The sequence below is a fragment of the Anabrus simplex genome, chromosome 8 (genome assembly GCF_040414725.1).
Source record: "Anabrus simplex isolate iqAnaSimp1 chromosome 8, ASM4041472v1, whole genome shotgun sequence".
NCBI classification, from domain to species: Eukaryota; Metazoa; Arthropoda; class Insecta; order Orthoptera; family Tettigoniidae; genus Anabrus; species Anabrus simplex.
This window is the reverse complement of record NC_090272.1, coordinates 17204087-17227379: the sequence shown is the minus strand read 5'-3', so window position 1 is coordinate 17227379 and position 23293 is coordinate 17204087. Positions and strand designations below refer to the sequence as shown.

General features: G+C 37.6%; 1 protein-coding gene across 3 annotated transcripts in view; it reads left to right on the top strand.

Annotated features, from left to right (window-relative positions):
• Nucleotides 1-23293, top strand: part of LOC136879210 (uncharacterized) — a 1250431-nt gene that overhangs the window by 921137 nt on the left and 306001 nt on the right. For all 3 annotated transcript variants that reach the window (XM_067153008.2, XM_067153007.2, XM_068228965.1), the window contains one exon: nucleotides 5333-5488. In XM_067153008.2, coding sequence (XP_067009109.2) covers nucleotides 5333-5488 — 156 coding nt within the window. The remainder of the gene's footprint in view (nucleotides 1-5332; nucleotides 5489-23293) is intronic.

Genomic DNA, 23293 nt, shown 5'->3' with positions numbered 1-23293 from the left:
TGATTTGAACCCACATTAGAGGGAGAATATAATGTAAGCATAAATAACAATGTCGATTTGTAATGCTATTTCCAGACAACCAGGTTACAGTGTTATTTCATTATTACATGGCATAATTCATTCAAAAAAACCAATAAGACATTTAATAATGATGGGTATTATATCATAATATATGGACAATACTACCAATTTAACGAAATACATTATACTGCTAACTGTCGTAGACTAGTTTTTTCCACAGATTTGGACACACCTACTAAGCAATGATTACAAACGAAATAGTAAATATAACAGTACCATAATAATATTAACTTATTAGTAATATGAACTGTTCATTGCAAGTTAAATCTTATGACAAATAGGTACAGAACAAAATGTGCGATTGTAACAAATATGCCTAATGTCCACAGACTTCTTATGGTGATACAAGTGAGTATGAAAACTACTTTAGGACACAGAGTATATGGTTAATGCATAATGATATTTTCAGACTATCGGATTCAATTATTATTTCATTGTTACATGGAATAATTCATACATAAATAAACAATAGTACATTTAATTTCTATGTGGGTCAGTCAACCCTAATGTACAATATAATCTTCTCCTTATACCTGAATGCCTCCGTTCCAGTACCTAATTGTTACTCCAATTTTTATTTAAAAATATTATCATATTGACGATGTCACCATTCAAACGACTTCTTTTCTTTGATATCAGATTTCCAGATTTTGAAAAAAGTCGTTCACATGGAACAGATGTGGCCGGTGAACAAAGGTATTTTCTGGCAAGAATCGCTGATGTGGGAAACCTTGTCGCATTTTGTCTCCAGTAATCCAATGGATTTTGCGAGCGCGGTGCATAACGTTCTTTCAAGTAGCGTTGCACTTCTACCATGGCATCTGCTCGGACGTTGTGCGTTTGGTTTTCTGCTGCGACCTGTGCATCAAAAGAAGCCCAAAGCAAATCACTACAGGTGGTAGAGCTTGATGATTCGTTGGTGGCTGACGTTGGAATGGACGGACTCATAGATAGTACCTTGGACGCACAGTTAATGAGCACATTTAGAGCTTCATCGCGTTTTACACGGCTAGCGAAGGGTAAGATTTTGAAGCGAGGATCCAGAATCGTTGCCAATGCCAACGGAAGTACACTTTCCACGTTTGAGAATTTCCTTTCTAACGCAGCTAGCAGGTCAGTCAATACTTGCTTTGACATATCATCTTGTTCTTCATCAATGTGCTGCTTTATCAATAAGTGTAGTTGCCTGCTGAACCCAATTATTTTTGAGACAGAAACGTGACTCTCAGATGATATTTCTGTAGTTACCATATCAAAAGGCTGTAGTTTGGGAAGCAAGTGATGCATTGAAACCCATTCTGATGGTGTTAAGTTTTCGGGTGCAGATTCTATAAGAGCAAGTGTAGCACCTATACACTCCTTTTGCTCACTCAGCCGTGAGAACATGGCGTAGGAACTGTTCCACCTGGTATCAACTTCTTGCACTAACTTTTGTACAGGCTTTCCCAGTGAGATCTGCATTGATGTTAGCCTTTCTTTCGCTGTACACGATGATTTGAAATACCCAACTATTTTGCGACATTTGCCTCTTAAAATAGATGCTCTGTCGAGACCTCGCTTAACAATTAAGTTAAGGGTGTGCGCAAAACAGGGAATATATGTAATTTTTGGGCATATAATATCTGTAGCAGCTTTTATGTTAGCAGCACTGTCGGCTGCCAGGCATACAACTTTACCCTTTAAGCCCCATTCAAGTATGATGCGCTGAAGTTCCGATGCAATATTGACAGCTGTATGTGTTTCATAAAACCTAGCTGTCTGTAATGCAAATGACTGGAGCTGAAAATCTTGTGTAACAAAATGACATGTAACTGCCATGTACGATTCTGTCGATATTGATGTCCACAAGTCGGTTGTTAGGCCTACATGCTCTGCTTCCGATAGTTTCTGTTTTACAACATCAACTACCATATTGAATTTGTTTTCAATAATTTGCCGTACTCGCTTTCGTGTTGGAATAACATATCTGGGATCTAACTTCTCCACGAAACTCCGAAAACCTTCGTCTTCAACTATAGATAATGGCTGAAAGTCCTTGATTATCATTTCGACTAATGCCTCATCTAGGACTTTCTTTCGAGGGCTCCAATCTGCAACATTAATATGTTAACAGGGGTTAGTATTGTGAAAATGAGCGGAGCTTGTATGTGTATCAAGAGTTAAGAACTTCATGTTGTTGGTCCGTATTGAACTGAGATAACAAATAAATTATGCACAGTATAGTTTTCCATGTAATGTAAATATTGTAAATACAACTTTGTATTGAATAGGTGGTAGGGGCTGCCTGGCCGAGGCGGTAAAGGCGTGCTCGGTTCGCCTCGAATCCCCATCAGGAAGTCGTAGAATTTAAGAAACGAGATTTCCACTTCTGGAGGTGCATATGGCCCTGAGGTTCACTCAGCCTACACCAGAAATGAGTACCAGGTTAATTCCTGGGGACAAAGGCGGCCGGGCGTAGAGCTAACCACTCTACCCCATCACGTGCCGAGGTTAACAATGGTGGAAGCCTTTACCTTCCACTCCTCCAAGGGGAAGGCTTGTACGGAGGTGACTTTGCTTTGCTTTATTGAATAGGTGGAAAACTATACTGTGCATAATTTATATGTATGTGTATGTATGAAAAAATGAAAAACTATTAGCACCTGGATACGAGTCCCGACTGCTTTCAACTTCACCATCATCGTCATTTTCACGACGGGATGGTTGAATATTGTCAGGAAGAGTTATGTGATGTTGTGTTTTCAAATGTTTCAACATCATGGACGTACTTTTGTTATACGTTAATTCAGACTTACACACGTTCCATACTACTTTGTTAGTAACATTTTCTACTATTTCAAAGTGATCCCACACTTTTGACCTCTTCCTTGATGACATACTGCTTGTAGAACAGCGCACTTGCACGTTTGAATTTGCCTCGCTTACGGAAGACTCTAGTGCATGCGCCCAGCACACTCTGGTGACGTCATCGCGGAATCGATTCCTCGCATGCGACATTGAGTGCGTTCGCGGAGTCGTCGGAACCGATTCTCGCGATTCCAGGAGTCATTCGCGCACATCACTACACCTACATACTGCGTACGGCTAGAATAGACCTGGCCGACACACAGACCATACCTCCAAATAATGGCAAAATGTTTCATCGAGAAATTCATTTAGAATACAGTAATCAGAGACCAGATTTTGACGCACCACAATCACTTACACAACTCATACACATGCCATTCTCGCTTCGAGTACCGAGATGGACTTCGGTCGGCCATAATAATAAGAAAGATAATACATCAAATAAATTTAAAACGTTACATTACCGTCAATATCATTCATCGAAGCATGCAAATGATGCAGCAGTTTTGCATAGATTTAAACTTATAAAACCACCATAAGAAAAGCAAAAACGCCGCTCCTGTGTGTGTGAGACACATCTCTTCTTTCCCCAGCATAAACAGCCCACATTACATCAAGGAGAAGATATTCAAAAGGTCTCGCCGAGAAAGGATCCTTCACGCTCGCGACAGAGGGAGCTGCCCTCTGTCGACAGAAGGATGAAATACAATAACAATAGGAACAGCCAGATATCTACTCATGGAGACATCGGTATAATCACATTAGACACCATGCTAAATTAGCATGTTTCAGTTGATGACAACAACAGGAATGAAGACAAATTAAAATACGGCTGACAATCATAAACAGTACAGCATCTCACAATTTGTTTCTGATGATAAATGAAAAATAATTTTTTGATGGTGTCTGAAATTTCGTTAATCCACTCACAAAATTACATAAATTTTAACACAATGTAATTCAAGGTAAACTTTCTGTTCAAACTGATGACTTCAATTATTATTCTGAAATAAACCAGAAAGAACCTCACATCATTGTTTAATGAAAAATACAATTTGTTCCATTCCACACAAGTCCTGTCGTTGACGAGACAATCATACAGCTAATATTCAGGCAGGCTGTTTTTCTTGAGGTACAGCAGTAATTCCTTCTATGGGAAAAGAGTGGCAGCATCATATCACAACAGTGGTCAGTGCAATGTTATTCTTGATCACTTTTATGACTTTTCGATATTATCATCTGGATGATCTTCATTTTATTTGCATTTCTATCACTCATCTATCTTGCAATCAGCGATCAGCTTCTCACACTTCAGTGGTGCTAATAATTAATCAGTGATGTCGATTAAGGGAATATTCCAAAGAATACTGAATAGTTTCAAGTCGAAATAATCATCACGCACATGGCATCGGTTTCCAGATGGACTTTCGTCCAATAAACAAATGTTGAGTGCCTCGCCATTATAATTATCATCAATAAATTGGTGCCATTAATATTGCAACATGCGCTTCTCATAATCTTAAACTCATGGCCTATAATCCTAGCAAATGCTTCACAATAATTCACATAACAGCTTGCAAGCCTACCATTTCACTGGCAGATACAAAATCGCATGATGACAAAAATACTGCAGAAATACAGTACAGTACATTGAAAGTGTATTGCCACAGATCTATGGCTTTAACGACTTTCAAATGAAGCAGCCCTTCTCCAGTAAAACATACTGCAAATGAAATTTCAAATGAAGTTGCCTGTTCCCTTCCAGAATTGAAAATCAAAGAAAATGGCTTTATGCTTTCACAATTCGATTTTGATATTTTTTATTACAATCTTGTATCTTCATGACCATAATTCATGTAAGTACAGTTGAGTGTAGCTTACTGGTCAGCCCTCATCTCTGGCTGGCTGGAGATGGTTTTAAGTGTTCGTTAACTTTGATCACATGGAAGTTTATTTTAATTCACAACTCAGTCGATTTTATAGACTATTTCTTTCTCAGATATGAATTTCAATTGAAGAAGAAAAACTGATCGTTTCTAATGTCCCACCACCACATGTTAAACTAACGATAAATCATTCCTTAACAATAACACTTTAAGTAATTTTCAAACAGGTTAAAGATACTTCTCGGCATCAAAGAATTCTGTTTTAATAACATAATTAAAAGAATTCCTTGATGATGTAAAAATATGAAGATATTTCTGACTACCAAGGAAATATAATGACTTTTCTTTCACTTTCAAGTCTTTCCTTTCTATGTTAATTCACATCTTACCAGAGTTGGTCTAAAAGAATGTATTGCTACAAGACGTTTCTTGAATATGTATTTATACCGACTAAGACATCTGTAGTACATGACAATTTTATGATATTCTTAATGTAATTGCATTATTTCTGTCCACAGTTGGAAGAAGATAAAATATTGACAAGTGGGAGAACCAAGATTCCAGGGATGAGAACGCGCATGGAACTAGCTTGGCAGAAGGAGCGAGAGGAACAACATCGCTTGTTGCAAGAAACATCCACTCTGGCCAGAGATCTCCGACAGACACTCTTTGAGGTACCACACTAACCAATTGTTGAGTTCCGAGTTGATTTCATATGTGACAAGTGTGAAATCGCGTGGCGTGATTTCTGTTATTGGCTTGGATATGAGCTGGAGTGTTACTGCCTCCATTGTTATTGATAGGAGACCAAAGGTAAGTTTGTATTTACTCTATTGCGTGGGTGCGCCAAATTCTTCACCAAGACACAAAACCATGTTTTTACCTGTAAGTACAACTATATCGGCTCCTTTTATTTGTATGACTCTGTCAGTGTGTTTTTTAAACTTCAGTTCCTAAATCATTTCGTTTCTCTTGTGTGCAAATAAATCGTGTTATGTTATTTATTGTTTTGTTCGGTAGCTTGTTATACAGGCATAGTGGTAGCTCCAGTGTGTTCAAGTTTGGACGGTTAAATGTCTGCCCTGGTTACGACCAGCTGCGTGTTGTGTATTTATTTAGTTTTCACTGTGTCTGAGAGTTATTTACATCTGCTTTGAAAACTTGTCTTGGAATGTTATTCCATGTGGTCGCTCATATATTGGCATGACAAAAAGGCTTGTTAGTATCAAGGTGAAAGAAGACATCGGGACAGTCAAGAGTGTTACTCGTTCATCCTCCACGGAATGCCATAAGCCATTCTGCCATAGCAGAACATTTCTACATTACAGACCATGAAAACCTCTTTGGCCAGGTGAAGGTCATAGCGCTTTTAAAAGACTTCTATGCTCAACTTGCTGGGGAAGCCATAATGATAGAGCTGCACCCAAATAACATCAACAGGGAAGACAGCTTCAGGTTAGCAAATACATGGAGAACTGTACTTCAGAAATACATGCATGACACCTTCATGGCAGAACTCGACACAGTCAAGAAACTGCCGACAGAGGGCAGTGAATCAGAAACTTTCCTCCTAACCAGCACAGCACAGTGTGATGATCCCTTAGACCAGTTAGTGGGCGGGGGGGCGTGAATTGGGGATCGTGACTTGCATGTTCCTTTGAAGAATTTGTTTGCTCACTGTCAGAGGCAGACGTTCACATGCCCTGATGAAGGCGAATGCAATTTGGCAGGAAGTTCGGCTTTGTTAAATATATAAGTGGCTTTAATCCTTATTTATTTCTTTTAACCATTGCTTCATTGATTTGGGAGCAAGTTGGCCCTGTAATAATGTGACCATGATTGTTGTTGATGATGATGCTTGTCATTTTAAAGGGCCTAACATCTAGGTCATCGGCCCCTCCCTGATTGTTAAGGCAACACGTTTATATGGTCAGACGCCATGGTTAGCTGGTTCGAGTCCTGTCACCATCAAATTGTTGGATGACAGGGTAAGGATACAGTTTGTTATCACTAGATTGTGTGGCAAACCTCTCTGCAATGCTCAGGGGGCATATGGCGTTGTTGATGGTGATTCGTCCGTAAAGCTTTGAGCAGACCTCTACCTGGTCATCATCCCACATTGAGACGTCCAGACGAGCAGAACATATTCTAAAACCCATACGATAAGTAAATACTGCTACCTGGCTTAAAACAAGAGCCGTAATTAACTCCCGAGGAAATTCAGCTCTCTCCTCTGTGCTAAAATGGAAGTGTGGAATTATTGCGGTAGTTTGTAACATCTGAAGACATTTCCTTTCACTTTTGTTATAACTCTTAGATTCTTCGGTTTGTCGAAACTACCTGTAACAGTATTACAACTTGTGGCAGGTTACAGAATCTGAAAAGGGAGATGGACGTAGTTGGTATAAGTGAAGTACGTTGGCAGGAAGAGCAGGCAACTACAGACAATCAAATGAGAAAGGCAGGAGCTGGACCAGCATAGTGAGACACGCCCACTAGTTCAGCAGATGATGAAGAAATCAAATTATTCTTGGCTAGCACATTTTAGTGTCAGTGAAATGAAAATCCACAGCCTGTTTTCAGTCAGGAATGGAATGAACAAAGCCCCCATCTAGCGGCGAGGATAGGAATTGTGCCACCTGCCGAAACCTGTCGCACTTCTCTGGGGCAATGATTAATGATTGACAGAAGAAGTGAAATGAAATTGAAGAGTGTTGCTGGAATGATATATGATACTGAAAACCGGAGTACCCGGAGAAAAACCTATCCCATCTCCGCTTTGTCCAGCACAAATCTCACATGGACTGACCGGGATTTGAACCACGGAACCCTGCGGTGAGAGGCCGGCGCGCTGTTGCCTGAGCCGCGGAAGCTGCGTTAAATTATTATCTTTATCCCATGAACCTACTACGGTGTTGTAGCAGACAGACAGGTGATACTCCAACGTGGCACATCCCAGGGGGCGGAGGAGGAGGGGTGCCTCACCGGTTTACCGGCGAACTTGAGCGAAATAAAATAGCTCTCGTGGACCAAACTCTCTCCACAATCTCATTTTTCAACATATCATATTTCATTCATCACCTTTCCAGATCACATCAGGAACTGTAAACCCTGACCATGGCCAGACTCTTGAACATTGATCAGAAAATCAACCTAGTTTGAGGAGTCTTCTACAGAAAGAATCCGCTGGTACGGTCGGGTATCAGATAGAAGATTAAGGCAAGTTGGAGCGCCTAGAGACATAATGAACATAATGAACAATCATGCAGACTAATCAAACTAAGAATGTACTTAAGTTCAACAAGGAAGGTTCTCGTATTTGGCAACATTAAATATCAATTAACTGATGAAAGTTGGTAAGTTAAAGCATCTAATTGATATTTTGGATCAACACAAAATTGTGATCACAGCTCTTCGAGAATTACGTAATACCGATCAGAAACCATTTGAATCAGGTGGGTACAATCACTATAAAGGGCCTCCAGGTTATGAGGAATGTTCCTCAATTCGAGTTGGATTCTTGGTAAACAATAGAATTTTAGATTCCATTATTGAATTTTCCTCAAATTACTCATGAGTAGTATTGTTAACGATTAGTGTGGGAATGTTCATGCACGAACAAACGGAACTGACAAGGAGGGTTCATATGGACTTGACCAATTGGATACGAATATACCTGATACCAATACTGTATGAACATTTTACTTGGGGATTTCAATGCGAAGATTGGACGTGAGAGAAGATTTCGTGGAGTGGTGGGGCAATGGCCAGCACATAAATTGACAAACAAGAATAGTGAACGGTTAACTGAATTTTGTGTTAATCATGGCGTAAAGAAAAACCGCGTAATTTAATGAGTTGGAAATGTCCTAATGTTAAGTTAGGCGAGTCTCAGATCATGTGGCCATGGATAGTAAATTTCATAAAACATTTTATAATGTAAAGGTTCTTCGTGGTGTTGATGTTGATTTGGATCATTACATCTCAAAGATTAAAATCATATTAACTCCTAAAAGGAAGAATAAACTGAAAAAAATCATAAGAAAAAATGTATGGTCCTAGTTCAGTCATTAATAATCCAGTATGATTTGAGAAATCCATAACGCTTTTAAGTGACAACTTGGAGACCCATGTTAACAAATTAAAAGCCTTGGCAGAAGAAGTTGCGCCCATTAAAAAACTAAAAAACCATGCATGGTGGAATAAAGAGTGTGATATAGCAATACTAGGCCGGCATAAAGCTTGGTTGAACGACCAGCGACAAAAAACTGAAAGTTCTAGGGAATTTAATCAATGCTGGACGATTAACCTTTTCACTGCCGAGTTTTGATGACCGAGCAAACCCTCTAGGCTGGGATTTTTAACAATTTTACTGATACTATTAATGGAATGCATATCGTGCCCTTAGCCCCGCAGCCCAATACGGGGTCATATTATACGGGTTTGGTGTTGAATGGGTTAACGGCCAAAGTAATCAGGAGGGTTAAAAGGAACCATCAGAAGAAAACATTAAAATCTATTGATGAAGCTTTCAATCACCATAAAACAAGAGACGATTATAGGACATTTAAACAATACCAAACAAAGTATAATCCCTCTACTCTTCTGATGAAGAATACGAATGGAAAGGTAGCTAAATACTTCGAAACACTACTTAATAGTGTTGAACCTGAAGATTAGTTTGAATTTCATCTGTATCCCAGAAATAAAACACCCCTGGAAAAGATCATACTACTGGTTTACGATGAAGTGCGTGGAGCTCTTATTCACTTAAAAATTTAAAGCAGCGGGAGAGAATCAACTAGTAGCAGAACATTGCAAGAATGCAAGTGTACAGACTGTACAGAATTTACATACACATCTCATTGACATGTGGAATACCGAAAAATTGCCTGAAGAATGGAATGTTGCAATTAAATACCCTTACACACAAAAAAGGTGGACGTTACTTATAAGATTTTTCTATGATTGAATATTCCAGAATTCATGATGAACAACTTGATAGTGAATTTGGTGAATATCAGGGTGGTTTTCATCCAGCACGAACCTGTCCAGATCAAATTATCGGTCTCGAATGGATCTTAAACATCAAAGGATTAGGACCAAAAATTTAGTGATCACTTTTGTTGATTTTCCAAAAGCTTATGATAGTATACATTGTGAGTCATTATTGCATATCCTTACTGAATTTGGTTTACATTAGAAACTAGTTAACCTTATTGTGGTCACTGTTAGAAAAACAAAATCTACAGTTAGGTTCAGAAATGAAATCTCTGACCCATTTGAAATTCATACTGGTCTTCGATAGGGAGATGGATTATCCCCATTGTTGTTTAATTGTGTGCTGGAATTTTTTTTGCGTGAATGGAATAAGGTATGTCCACTGACTGTTAAGATTGGAAGAAATAATTGACATTTTCTCTCATTTGCTGATGATCTACCATTATTAACAAATAGCACTGAAGAAGCTAAATTTCAAGTAGAGGAACTGGAACAATTAGCAGCGAAGTTTGAGTTGTAAATTTCTTTTGAGAAAACAGAAATGATGCCATCTTTTCAAACTGATACTTCACATATTTTGTTACATAATACTCAGAAAATAAACGTTGTAGACAAATTTAAGTATCTTGGTGAGAATAAAACTTTGAATGCTAATAAAAAAGCATCCATAGATAGTAGAACTCAAAAATTGAGATGGACACAACAAATTACCTAGCCGAGTTATAAGAAATAGTCTCTTTCGATTAATGCTAAATTTCTACATTAAGATGGGATCTGGACAAGTTGAAAGAAAAGTGTTGCACAAGGACTAAGGCTGAAGGCTGGTATGAGATTAGTAAGGCTGCTGAAGAAGCATTAGGAAGAATCAATCGATAACTCAGGAGATGATCATCTGATGGCCAAGCAGGCATCAATTTTTGGTAATGAGACAAAGTCTCTCATAATGCATTGGCACTGCCGGTGGCTACAATTAGCCTACGCAGTGAACTCCACGGTATGCACTAGTCAGCGTCTTGGTAGGTGTGCTAGGTACCAACTGATGAGCCCAGCCTAGCACACGGGGGCGAAACGCTGGCAACCAGGAATGAGTTAGCTGGAAAATGTATAATGTCCAATAACAGACCATTTATATTGGTATTAACTCAGTAGATACCAGACCTGGTTCATGAATGACAAAAGTACAAGAATACAAAAAATGAGGAGGGCAGAAAAGAATACAGACGATTAAAGACTGAAGTGAATAGAAAGTGCAGAACGCTCAGGAAGAGTGTCAGAAAGAGAAGTGCAAGGATGTTGAAAGTGCTATGTTCATAGGAAAGGTAGATGTTGCATGCAGGAAAATCATGGAAACCTTCGGATAATGGAGAATTAAGTGTAGAGCTCAGATGGAAACTCACTTCTAGGGAAAGAAGACAAGGCAGAAAGATGGCAGAAATATATCCAGCAGTTGTATCAAAGTAAAGATGTAGATGAAATGGAGAGTCTGTTGATGTTCATGAAATGGGAGACTCAATTTTGAGGTCCGAATTCGACAGAGCTTTGAAAGACCTAAATAAGAACAAGGCACCTGGAATTAATGATACTTACTCTGAATTACTGACTGCGTTAAGAGAAACCAGCATGGCAGGGTTGTAAAAGTTGTAATATACAGGTGAAGTATCATCTGATTTTTGAAAGAATATTATTATACCTATTCCCTAGAAAGCCAGTGCTGACGAGTGTGAAAGTTACTGCACCATTAGTTTAGTATCTCACGCCTGCAAAATTCTAACACCCATTATTTACAGAAGATTGGAAAGACAAGTTGAAATTGAGTTGGGAGAAGATCAAGTTGGCTTCAGAAGAAATGTGGGAACATGTGAAGCAATCCTTACTTTACGTCTCATCTTCGAGGATCAAATTAAGAAGGACAAGCCCATATACATGGCGTTCGTTGAACTAGAAAAGGCATTCGATAATGTTGATTGGACTAAGCTGTTTAAGACTCTGAAGGAGATCGGCATCAGATACCGAGAATGAAGAAGTATTAACAGTCTGCATAAAAAAATCAGGCTGCAGTAATAAGAAGCAAGGGCTTTGAAAAGAAGCAACAATCCAGGGAGGAGTGAGGCAACGCTGCAGTTTATCTCTCCTCCATTTCAATGTTTCTACAGAACAAGCGGTAAAGGAAATCAAAGAGGAATTTGGAAAGGGAATCACAATCGAAGTAGAAGAAATCAAAGCCCTGAGATTTGTTGATGATATTGTTATTTTATCTGAGACTGCAAAGGATCTGGAGAAGTTGCTGAATGGTATGGACTGAGTCTTGAGTAAGGAGTACAAGATGAAAATAAATAACTCCAAAACAAAAGTATTGGAGTGCAGTCAAATGACGTCAGGTGATGCAGGAAATATTAAATTAGGAAATGAAGTCTTAAAAGAAGTAAATGAATATTGTTACTTGGATAGTAAAATAACTAACGATGGCAAAAGTAAGGAGGACATAAAAAATGCAGACTATCACAAGCAAGGAAGAAATTTGCTCACTTCAAACATTCATATAGGCATTATAAAGATATTTTTAAGATTTTTTTCTGGAGAATGGCATTGCTTGGAAGGACAATAACTAGCTCAGGAAGGAAGAAAATGTAAGCTTTTGAAATGTGGTGTTACGGAAGAATGCTGAAGGTGAGATGGGTAGATCGAATGACTGAATATGTTATACTCAATTGAGCTGATAAGTGGAGAGTTATTTGAAGCAGTCTGATGAGAAGAAGAGGTAGAATGATAGGGCATATCTTAAGACACCCAGGACTTGTTCTGTTAGTTCTTGAAGGAAGTGTAGGCAGTAAGATCAATAGGACGCTCCTGGATGCGCGTCTACACAAAATAATAATAATAATAATAATAATAATAATAATAATAATAATAATAATAATAATAATAATAATAATATAATATTATTAATATTATTATTATTATATTAATATTATAATATTATAATATTATAATATTATAATATAATATTATAATATTATTATTATTATTATTATTATTATTATTATTATTATTATTATTATTATTATTATAAAATGAATATGGAAAATCACAATGTGGCGGGGACTTCACATCTTAGCTTGGAAATGCGACGGTTAACTTATCAAAGTACGCAACATCAAACCATACGCCAAGGAAACATATAACTTGCAAGACTAACAAACGACGACTACGGAAAGGACGTGGAAGGTGAAAGGAGCCCTATTGAGGTTCATGGGAAAGTACGGCGTTATGGGGAAGAAAAGCTTCACAATGATCACCCTCAGACTAATAATTATTAACAAAATGAAAAGATACAATTTCAAATGAAACGGACAAATAAATGACAGAGTATTAATACATTACTTCACAAAACAAAACTAATCAAGCTCTTTGGACACAAAACAAACTTTGACTTAGAAGTTCACAGAATGAAAGGAGGCATCCTCGAAGGAATAAAAAAATGAATTAATGTGATGTACGATACGCTATTCAAGATGAGTGTTACATTTACTTTTAATCACAAAATACTGAGCCAAAAAAAGGTTTGCCTCCGAAAACAACACGTTGCGGACTAGATTAACAGCTGAGTCATACTGATGATCAATTTTGGTAAATGTGGAAATCTAGAGGAAACTCCGTCATACAAAATATAATTCTACATAATCACGGAAGTTACCTTAAGTGGGAAAAGTCCAAAACACAAGAATGAATTTAAATTAATTATAATGCAATAAGTAAGAGGCTGGAGTTCCCGGAGGCGGAACAGACCCCGAGCTCGTCCGCTCGCTAGGTCAGTGAGATGGAAAAGATGCAGACAAAACACTTAGCTCTCATGAGGAGCCCAAAACAGGAAATCGTACGATTACTAGTAGCAAATGAAAACACAGAATTTCCCTAGATTTACATATTCACCAATGGGAACGGTCATTATTCTGACCAATAACATTTCATTTCTTTATATGGGCAAGTTCAAGAGAGTTGGATTTACGAAACACAGCAATTTCACAATGGAAAATTTACACGTGCGGTATAGGCTGCCTAAAAATAAAGAACCTTTTAAATTTTTCAAACAAGTTTCAAAATTACAATTCTTGATGTACAGAATATAAAATGATAATAAAATTTAGTTCAGTAATTCTTCTTCTTCGTTCAATAATTAAAAAATTACTTTCAATATATTTTTCAAATTAACATTTTCTAATTCACATAAATCCTTCAGTCTTTAGAAGTTCGTTTTGTTTATCCAAAATGATGACAATACCAAAATTAAATAACATTACATGACAAGGTTTTCTGTGACTTCACTGATTTCTGTACACTGCTGTTCAACAATGGTCGCACAGATTAAAGTGGATGTAGAAATGAAGAAGTTAGCACGGAATAGGGTGGCATGGAGGCTGCATCAAACCTTGTAAGGTTTGATGAGAAGACACTGCTTTAGTTCTTACAGTACAATAAATTATATCAGTAATGCTCTTCATGATGGCACAATCAGATTGGCGGAGAAATTTATTTCCTTTTGAGAAAAACGTTTTTTAGAGAAAGTGAAGTTATTCGGTTCCTTCCATCCGTGCGACTCAAACTGACGAGCTCAACGTATTTGCTGTACTTCAGGGAACGGAGGGGAAGTTTGGTGGAGAATGCACAAGTTTCTTCGTTCGACTCCCGTCATTATCTCCTAAAGGCAATATCCACAGTTTGATTATTATGCGGGTGTAATTACACACACGATACAAGAAGAAACACACCTGTTAGTCAAGGAATGCACCCGATCATTTCTCCCCATATCTGTTGGTCTCAGTATTGTTCTCTAGTACTAAATATCCGCAAACATGCATCACTGCCGCCACACGACCGTGTATTCCTTCATGCACAATATTGTTGAAGGAATGAAATACTGAATGAAAAAGCAATACATCAAATGGTTTGATTACAGTTAATCTACAGTATTCCCTCTTCTACTTTGATCTTCCCGTAATAAGAAAATTCCATGGGAGTAAAATCAATCAAGCATGGAGGCCATTTAACTGGCCCTCCATGGTCTATCTATCTCCCTGGATAATGATCATTTAACCCTATCTGTACGTGGACTGAAAATGTGGCAAATTAAAACTTATCGCGTACTTTCAGGGTATTCACACGCGATAGATCTTACACGGCGTGGGACATACAATAAACAAAATTCACCACACGCAAGAGAAATGGAAGCAAACTTACCTTAAGTCAGTCCCAATAAAATGTTGTGAAAATGAACGACAAGAACAAGGCCCAAAAAGCTCAGGTGGAAAAGAGAACAGTAGTTTAAAGTAAAATATAGAAACTTTATTTCAGAGAAGGGAAAGATTAAAATTTTCAGTCAATACCCTAGATAATTACCAAATTTAAATAATAGTTTTAAATCATCGTGGTTAGAAGTTAACAAATAAACCTTAAAATATATGCATTATTACAGATACGCTCCTTTAATTGATTCAAAATATTTACTTGAGTTGAAAACGGTCTCTGTATGACTCGCTCTAATACAATTAAGAAAATAAGATGGAGAAATTTATGCCATCAAAATGAGTACCGGTATGTGAAGAATTAAGTTGAACATAACAAACAAGAATAAGATACAAATGTTGAAGTTAAACTTATGATCAAATACAAAAAGGAATGCTCCAAATACTAATACTATTCCAAAGGAGAAATTCGATTAAATTCAAAGACTACAAGCACAAGAAATGGATTAAAAGTGGAAATTATACCAACGATCAAATGTAGAAGGAATGCTCCAAAATGTTAATACTATTGAAAGGGGCAATTAATTAAAAACAAATAGCATTTTCCTAGATACGGGCGTTCAGCAAATCAAGCAAATCCATTAGCATCAGAACAGTTGCACCCCGACTCAGTGGTCAAATCTCATGAGTCAACATCACAAACTATAGGACACGCCCCAAAAATGTTATTAGTAGCATTCATGGCAACAAGATCACGTGATATGGGGAAAAGAACATGGCGTCTCATATCATGACTGAAGCTAGATACGAGAAACGATTTTCAACTCATTCATTTTAAAAGTATCCTTTGGTGGTACTTAAGAAATAAAGTATAAATTAACACATTCCAGACCGGTTGCCCTTCACCCCATGCACAGCCCTGTTCCCGGCCACTTTCTAACTACATCCAAGCTGGAGTGCATCCATTCAAATAAACTGCCAGAAATTCACTATCTTTTGAAGGACTACTGTGTATTTTTGGTGGCCTTACTGAATAGGTGTTGAAATGCAGGTAGGTGAGTATTTGTTGAAATCTATTTCGGCTCATAGTTTTCAGAAATATGGGTTTTTCTATAGGGGATTGGGTAGCCAGTGATCATTCAGACATGACTTCTTCACCTGCCCTATCAATATACACAGAGCAATATTTTTTTTATTTCCCTGCTAGTGTTTTAGGGTATACGTTATGAGAATGTGAATTCTGCTCATAGTATAAGTTTGTCTCCTCAGCTACATACTGAAAAATCCTCACCAAACATAAGTCCTGCTACTTGTTCTGTGTTTCCAGATTCATTAGGCCATACTTTTATACCAGAAGCACCTTCAAAATCCTCCAGCCCAGGTTCACTGTTCTCCATAACCCAGTTGTCAGAAAAAGTACATTATTTACAATATCTAGAATATTTACATCCGTAACATAATTATCAGACTCGTTCTGCGCTACGTGGGTTACACACTTTGAAGATAAGGCTATATCTTCGTCATCACTTCAAACATTTCCGTTTGAAGCTATCTCATCATCGAACTCTAAATATTCAGCATCACTTGGATAATCGGAGCCTGTATCAACACATAATTCGCGAATAATTTCATCCAAGACCAACTCCAATCCTCATACCTTAATGCTACTCTCGATCGTTCAAATATGGCGAATAGAGTAGCTGGAATTTTGGAATTGTGGGTTTGTTTTGGTTTGTTGTTATCGTATGTAGTCGGTGTAATTTTATGACAGTCGACGATAAATGTTAGTTTCTTTGTAGAATTTAAGTGTGCGAGTGTATTTATATGATTCAGTGGACACATAGGATCTGTAATTATACACAGTAACGTGAGAATGTGCTTGTTTTGATCGTGTTTTTACCCATTAAAACATGAGTGCACTAGGTGGACCAGGTTTTAGTCTAACTATGGCAATGCCTCTCATACGACTATTCTTAAGTTTTCTACGGAATAGAACATTAAGAGAGAAATGGATTAGGAATATACATCGTGATTATTTTGAAGTCCTTGAGACAACTGTAGCATGCATACATCATTTTGAGAACAAGTCTGAGGTTAGGGAAGCCATCTCTCTACTTCCAAACTATTCGTGTTCCTCGAAAAATGTTAATTTAGATACAATATAACTGATATTGTGTTATTCCGTCAGTGTCTATGTGCTTCAAAATGTCGAGTGATTTAGATGAAAGTGTATTTAACAATAATCTCTGCTTTGCCCGCGGAAATATTTGGCTGAATCTTGGAATATAACAAATCTCATACGTGTGACAGATGGAGCAATCTGTATACTGTTACACAGAAGATATAGTGACTTGAGGGATTAGCTGGGTTTGTAACGTACGGTTTTACACTACCAACATCTTCAGATTCATGCTATGGTTATATGTTATCAATCAGACAGCGCCGACCTGAAGCTCGTCCATGTGGTTAAATATCGATGTTTAGTCAATAGAGTTTTTGCACTCATGTTCTTTAATGGGTAAAAACCTATTATATCTTTAGTGTCTGAACGTTTCATTACTAAGGTTACTATCATTGTGTGAAGTGCTGGTATGCCATATGTCAACATTATATTAACATTACCAGGGCCGTTCATTGGGTTAACATAATCATTTCGGGTGTACTTGATCTGAGTGACTCAGACGGTTAAGGCGCTGGCCTTCTGACCCCACGTTGGCAGATTCGATCCTGGCTAGTCCGGTGGTATTTGAAGGTGCTCAGAAACGTCAGCCTTGTGTCTGTAGATTTACTGGCACGTGAAAGAACTTCTGCAGGACTAAATTTCGGCACTTCGACGTCTCCGAAAACAGTAAAAAGTGTAGTTAGTGGGACGTAAAGACAATACTATTATTATTTCTAGTGTACTTCTCATTCATTGGGTGCTAAATTTAAGAAATTGTCACCACTTCAAAACTAAGGTAACAAATTATGTTTCACAGTTCTCATGACAGCGAATAAATCGAGGAATTCCGCACCTTAATTTATTTTGAAACATTCAGAATGATGTCAGAAATACCATTTTAACATTCAATCATGTATTTCGATCTACCCAGAGAAGTAAAATCTAAGAGAAAACGTTATTTGACGAATTGAAATTTCTAAATAATCACCTCGTTGGGCTATTTTCTAGTAGAATATATATGATTCTTGTTGGCGAACCGTTTTCATACGTGTAAAAGTGATTTTCCATATGATGTTACATTTATCATGTTCAATTACCGCCGTTTATAGAATATGTACGTGATATTTTCGTGTTAGCCAATACCACCAATCCAGCTATTTCGACCGCCATTATTTTTTATATTACGATCTGAGGATTGGAGCAACACCTCCTAGATAATACGGCCTAACAACAGCGTGGTGACGTCACACTACGGAGGCGATGGCAATGCAAAGAAACGCGGAACATGGTTAAACACAGAAGCGATTTTAATATTTTTTGCCAGTGGAATAATTTATTTACTAACAAATAGCGTTTCAAATTTTAAGGATATTGAATTATACTGTCGTTATTACCGTATTTTAGTGACTCTGCCAAACAGCAAACACTTGTAAAACACGACAGCATTTTGCAATGTTAACTTACTTAGGCCGAATTGCTAACAGCACAACAGGATGTTACAAATATATTTCAATTTAAATAGGCATTACATGATCTTATAAGAGAACTAGCAGGTATAATATTAGCATAGGCCTAACATCTAAGCTGATGTAGCATCACTGGCAGTATTTGCACATGATCGTACAATGTTTCCTCCCTTGAAGTTCATGTATGGTTTAATGAGAATTTCACCTACCGTACCATCGATGTTACCAATTTGTCATTCTTTTCGAAACCATGAACTTTATGTTTTATGTATTCCAGAAAGTATGTAAGTTTCTGTCCTAATATTGGACTACCATTCAGACTGGAGCCTACTCTTTTAAAAGTATTGACATGTGGCAACATTAAATTGCTACTATATCTCGTAAATTTGTAAAAATCGCACGGCGCAACGGCCCTGAAGGGCTTGGCCTTGGCCCTGCTCAGCCCGAAGGCCTGCAGATTACGAGGTGTCTTGTGTTCGGCAGGACGAATCCTCTCAGCTGTTATGCTTGTTTTTCTAGACCGGGGCCGCTATATCACCGTCAGAGAGCTCGCAAATGTAATCACGCAGGCTGAGTGGACCTCGAACCAGCCCTCAGGTCTAGGTAAAAGTCCCTGACTTGGCCGGGAATCGAACCCGGGGTACCGGGTAAGAGGCAGGCATTATATCCCTTCACCGCGGGGTCGGCCATAAATTTGTAAACATGAGGAGATATCAGGCAGAAGGTTGAACAAATAACAAGAAAATAATACACATACTCCTTTATGAACTAAGAAATGTTTTAACTGTGACTATTAGTGGAACGAGTGACTGTGTGTGAAAATGATATGAGATTATTGTACAATAAAGTATTCAGTTAATATGATAATTTAAATTAAATTAAAAGCATCCGTACTGTATTTACGAAGTAGAAGTAGCCTAAACATAGCTAGTAGTAACTACAGTATTTAACTTAGACTAGTATTGCAAGGATACAATTAGTTAGATTTCATTTAATATTTTTATTAAGCTTACTAGTATTTTTATATTAGTATTTCTTTCGTTGTGTATTGAAATTAGTATTTTTTCAAATCTGTATTATCTAGGCAGTTCCTTTTCTTAATTTCTTTCTTCTTTGCGTGTATATATTCATATTTTTTGTCTTAAAAATTAGTGTTATTTGTAGTTCTTAGTATTTTAAGTTAATCAGTGCCATCGTTAACAAATAATAATTTGTGTGTGGTTAAGTGTAAGAAAGGGCCAAGAGCCCTAACTTCTCCACAGAAAATAAAGGCTTTTATCTATCTATCTATCTATCTATCTATCTATCTATCTATCTATCTATCTATCGAAATTAACTGTGGGGACATCATCCTCGGTGTTCAATTCACCAAGTAGGACTAGAATTAACTTATTTCTTGAATCTTTCTACACACTGTTACACTCATTCCTTGTGATGCAGCTATGATGTTTTGTAACTAAAGAATATACCGCATTTGTATTAGTAATTTTGTCCACATATACATTAGAAATATTTAATACTTTAATAAAACCCGTTTAGAAAAAAGCCATGTCCTATAAGATGATTACATATGCTATGCAGTATGGTTGCCTTTATGTATCGACGTAGAGAAAAATTACGTTCGCTTCATCACAGTACAACAACCATCAGGTAACAACATGTTTATTGTACTTTTCAGCTGTGTAAAATTGTGGATTGAAATTCTGTGTATGAGACATATACTATCTTCAACGGCTCTGTTTATTGCTCCTCTTTCTATTCTACATTTTTGCCTGGTTCTCCTCTTCACCTGCCAGAATGTGACTATAAATATGATGGGCAGTTGGGAAAGATATAAGCCACTGCAGTCTCTGACAGTCATGGTCTTGGAAGAGGAGTAGTTAAAAGTTCTTTCTGAGGATCAGTACCAGTTACTTCCCATAAAATATCACCGACTTTGAAATGTCTGTGGCATACCTGTAAAATATTGTATCACCGTGAGCGAAATTCGTGCATTTACAGAGTGAATCGGCCTACACCAGCAGCTTTTGTAGGTGGTATGTTTAATGCGTATAATAATAATAAAAATAATAATACCGTTGAAATAATGTATCCCATGATTGTGAGCTAACATAACCTTATATCACTGAAGAGTAAATATGCCTACATATCACCAGCTGTTGCGTGCAGTTAAATACGTCATAGGCCTATGCTGATTATGATTGTGTGAGAATGTAATAATAATAGTTACTCACCATTGAGTTATTAGTAAATATGTAGTCTTGTCTTGGAATTGCAAGTAAACATATCTGCCGCATAACCTCGTCTTTCGTAAACTTAATATATGCACTTCGTTATCACTGTCGGAATTCTCCTTACAGTTGAGTACGCAACACATCAGCACCATTAGGTACAACGGTATTAGCAATTAGCACCATTAAACAAATTAAAATTCTTCTAATTTCAGCGTGACATGGCCAAACTCATTGCTGTGTTATTACTGAAAAGGTTAAAGCTTGCCCCGTAATGCTGACGTCACAGTATATTCCCAGAACGGTTTTGAGGCCTTATATATCTAGAAGGTGTTGATTGGAGTCGGTCTTGTTTCATCCTTGTTGTTGTTGTTGTTGTCGGCGAGATTATGGGCTCTATTATTTCACCCAGCCACTACACTTATTATCGTGATATTACACTTAATATGCGAAATCACACGCAATTATTCACATTACGAAGATCACACGCAATGACTACAAAGGTCACAAGAACAACGTTGAGCATCATGTCTATGTACACATCTTAAATAGCGCGTAACATAAAAAAAGGAAGTGCATAGAAGTAAAAAACAGTGAAAGCAGGAGTATGTAACCGAGCGAACAATAAAAAGACAGTAATTTACAAATGAATATGAGAGTCATCCAAATATTGATTGATAGCATGTATTATAGTAGGAGACATATCGGTAAGCAAACAGGAGACATTGGTGGGGAGAGCTTTCTGAAGACTGATAAGACGAGAAATAAAAGCCGGACGAAAAGAATCATACACAGGGCATTGGAATAATAAATGATTTACATCAGCAACCACATAGACAGGAGGAGTGGGGGAGAGGTTAAAACGATGTTTATACAGAGGAGTAAGGGCATGATTAAAGCGAAAACGAATAATGTTGGTAATGTGACGGCGAGAATTGTTACCCTTCAAATACCAAGGATAGGGAGGAATACAAGGCTGAATATTGTAATAATAGCGACCTTTATAAGAAGCTGATCGAGTCCAATCTTCTTGCCACTGACGATAAGCGGAATGTTTAATCCTTGTGTAATCACGTGCGATCCCTGGGCGCTGCCATCTTGCATGGCTCTTCGAACTTTGTAAACATGTTGTCGGGAAAGGCAAAGAAAATCTATGATATGAAGAATAATCGAAAACAAATGCGACTATCGATTGTGTAGAACCATACATAACATCAAGACCGACTACAATATATCAGACCCACCGCCGTCTCAATCTCTATATACTGCCTGCTCTGTGCCGCGAGAATTGCGTTTACACCGACATTGCAGATGGCAGCACTTACCGCACCCAGAGCACATGGTGGTTAAATGAGAGTTGGTCCGTAACACCAATATAAAATGAAAAATAATCCTTAACATGTCACTAATTGAGAAGATAGTTCACATGCAGAATGTAACATTTCACATTTGAGCTTGGCTTAAGATATAGAAAAGTAAAATATATAAAATCTTACCATTTACAGTAGATATGTTAGGATCATCCCATGATGCATGGTACATACAATTTTCAGAATTTTTTCGACACGAGTAACGGAGCACCTTTTCAGTCCTTTTCTTACTGTTATTTATCAGCAGTGGACGCAAAAGAGTTTCTACCACTATTTCGCTGACCCTTTGTTCATGACCAGATTTCAGGATATGTTTTATTGCACATAATGCACAGTGTGTACGTTCGTCATGTCATTAAATCTACCACCCAATCTCACTGAACTAAATACAACTTCTATTGCGTCTCCATAAAATCATTTAGTGAGAAGATGAAATAACAGATTTTTAACAGATAAGACACACATTCCACTATAGATTTCACAGTTATCGAGACAGCATCTGCCGTCTCATTAGTCAGACACTTCAGTTATTCACGTTTTGATTCCAGCCGAATTATTTTAACGTGCTCGATGAAATAATCATTCAAGCATAAGTGTTTTATCTGCTGGTGAATAGAAATGCACACAATCTGGATTGTTTTGCCGAAAGGCATTACAGTAATAATTTCTGAACTAAAAGGGATAGACCGAAGACCCTAAGCCTTTAAGGGGGAAGTAGGCAGCAGGACTAGAGAACTTCTTTGAACGTCGGATTTCAAGAAAAGACAACAGTTTATCCGCGAGAGCAGCAGATTTTACAGTATCTGTGCCGCATATACCTTCAACATTGACCACACAAACGAATTTGTCACTGGTTCGGTCGTAGAGGAGCTTTACCTAATTATCCATTTAATCGGCGATCACTGTTACACTCCTCTCTGTTGGTTGAGAGTTTTACATTCAGATCTAAGACTTTCCTTCATTAATTGGGAAATCCCGACAAACACTATCAACATTTTCCATTTAGGCTA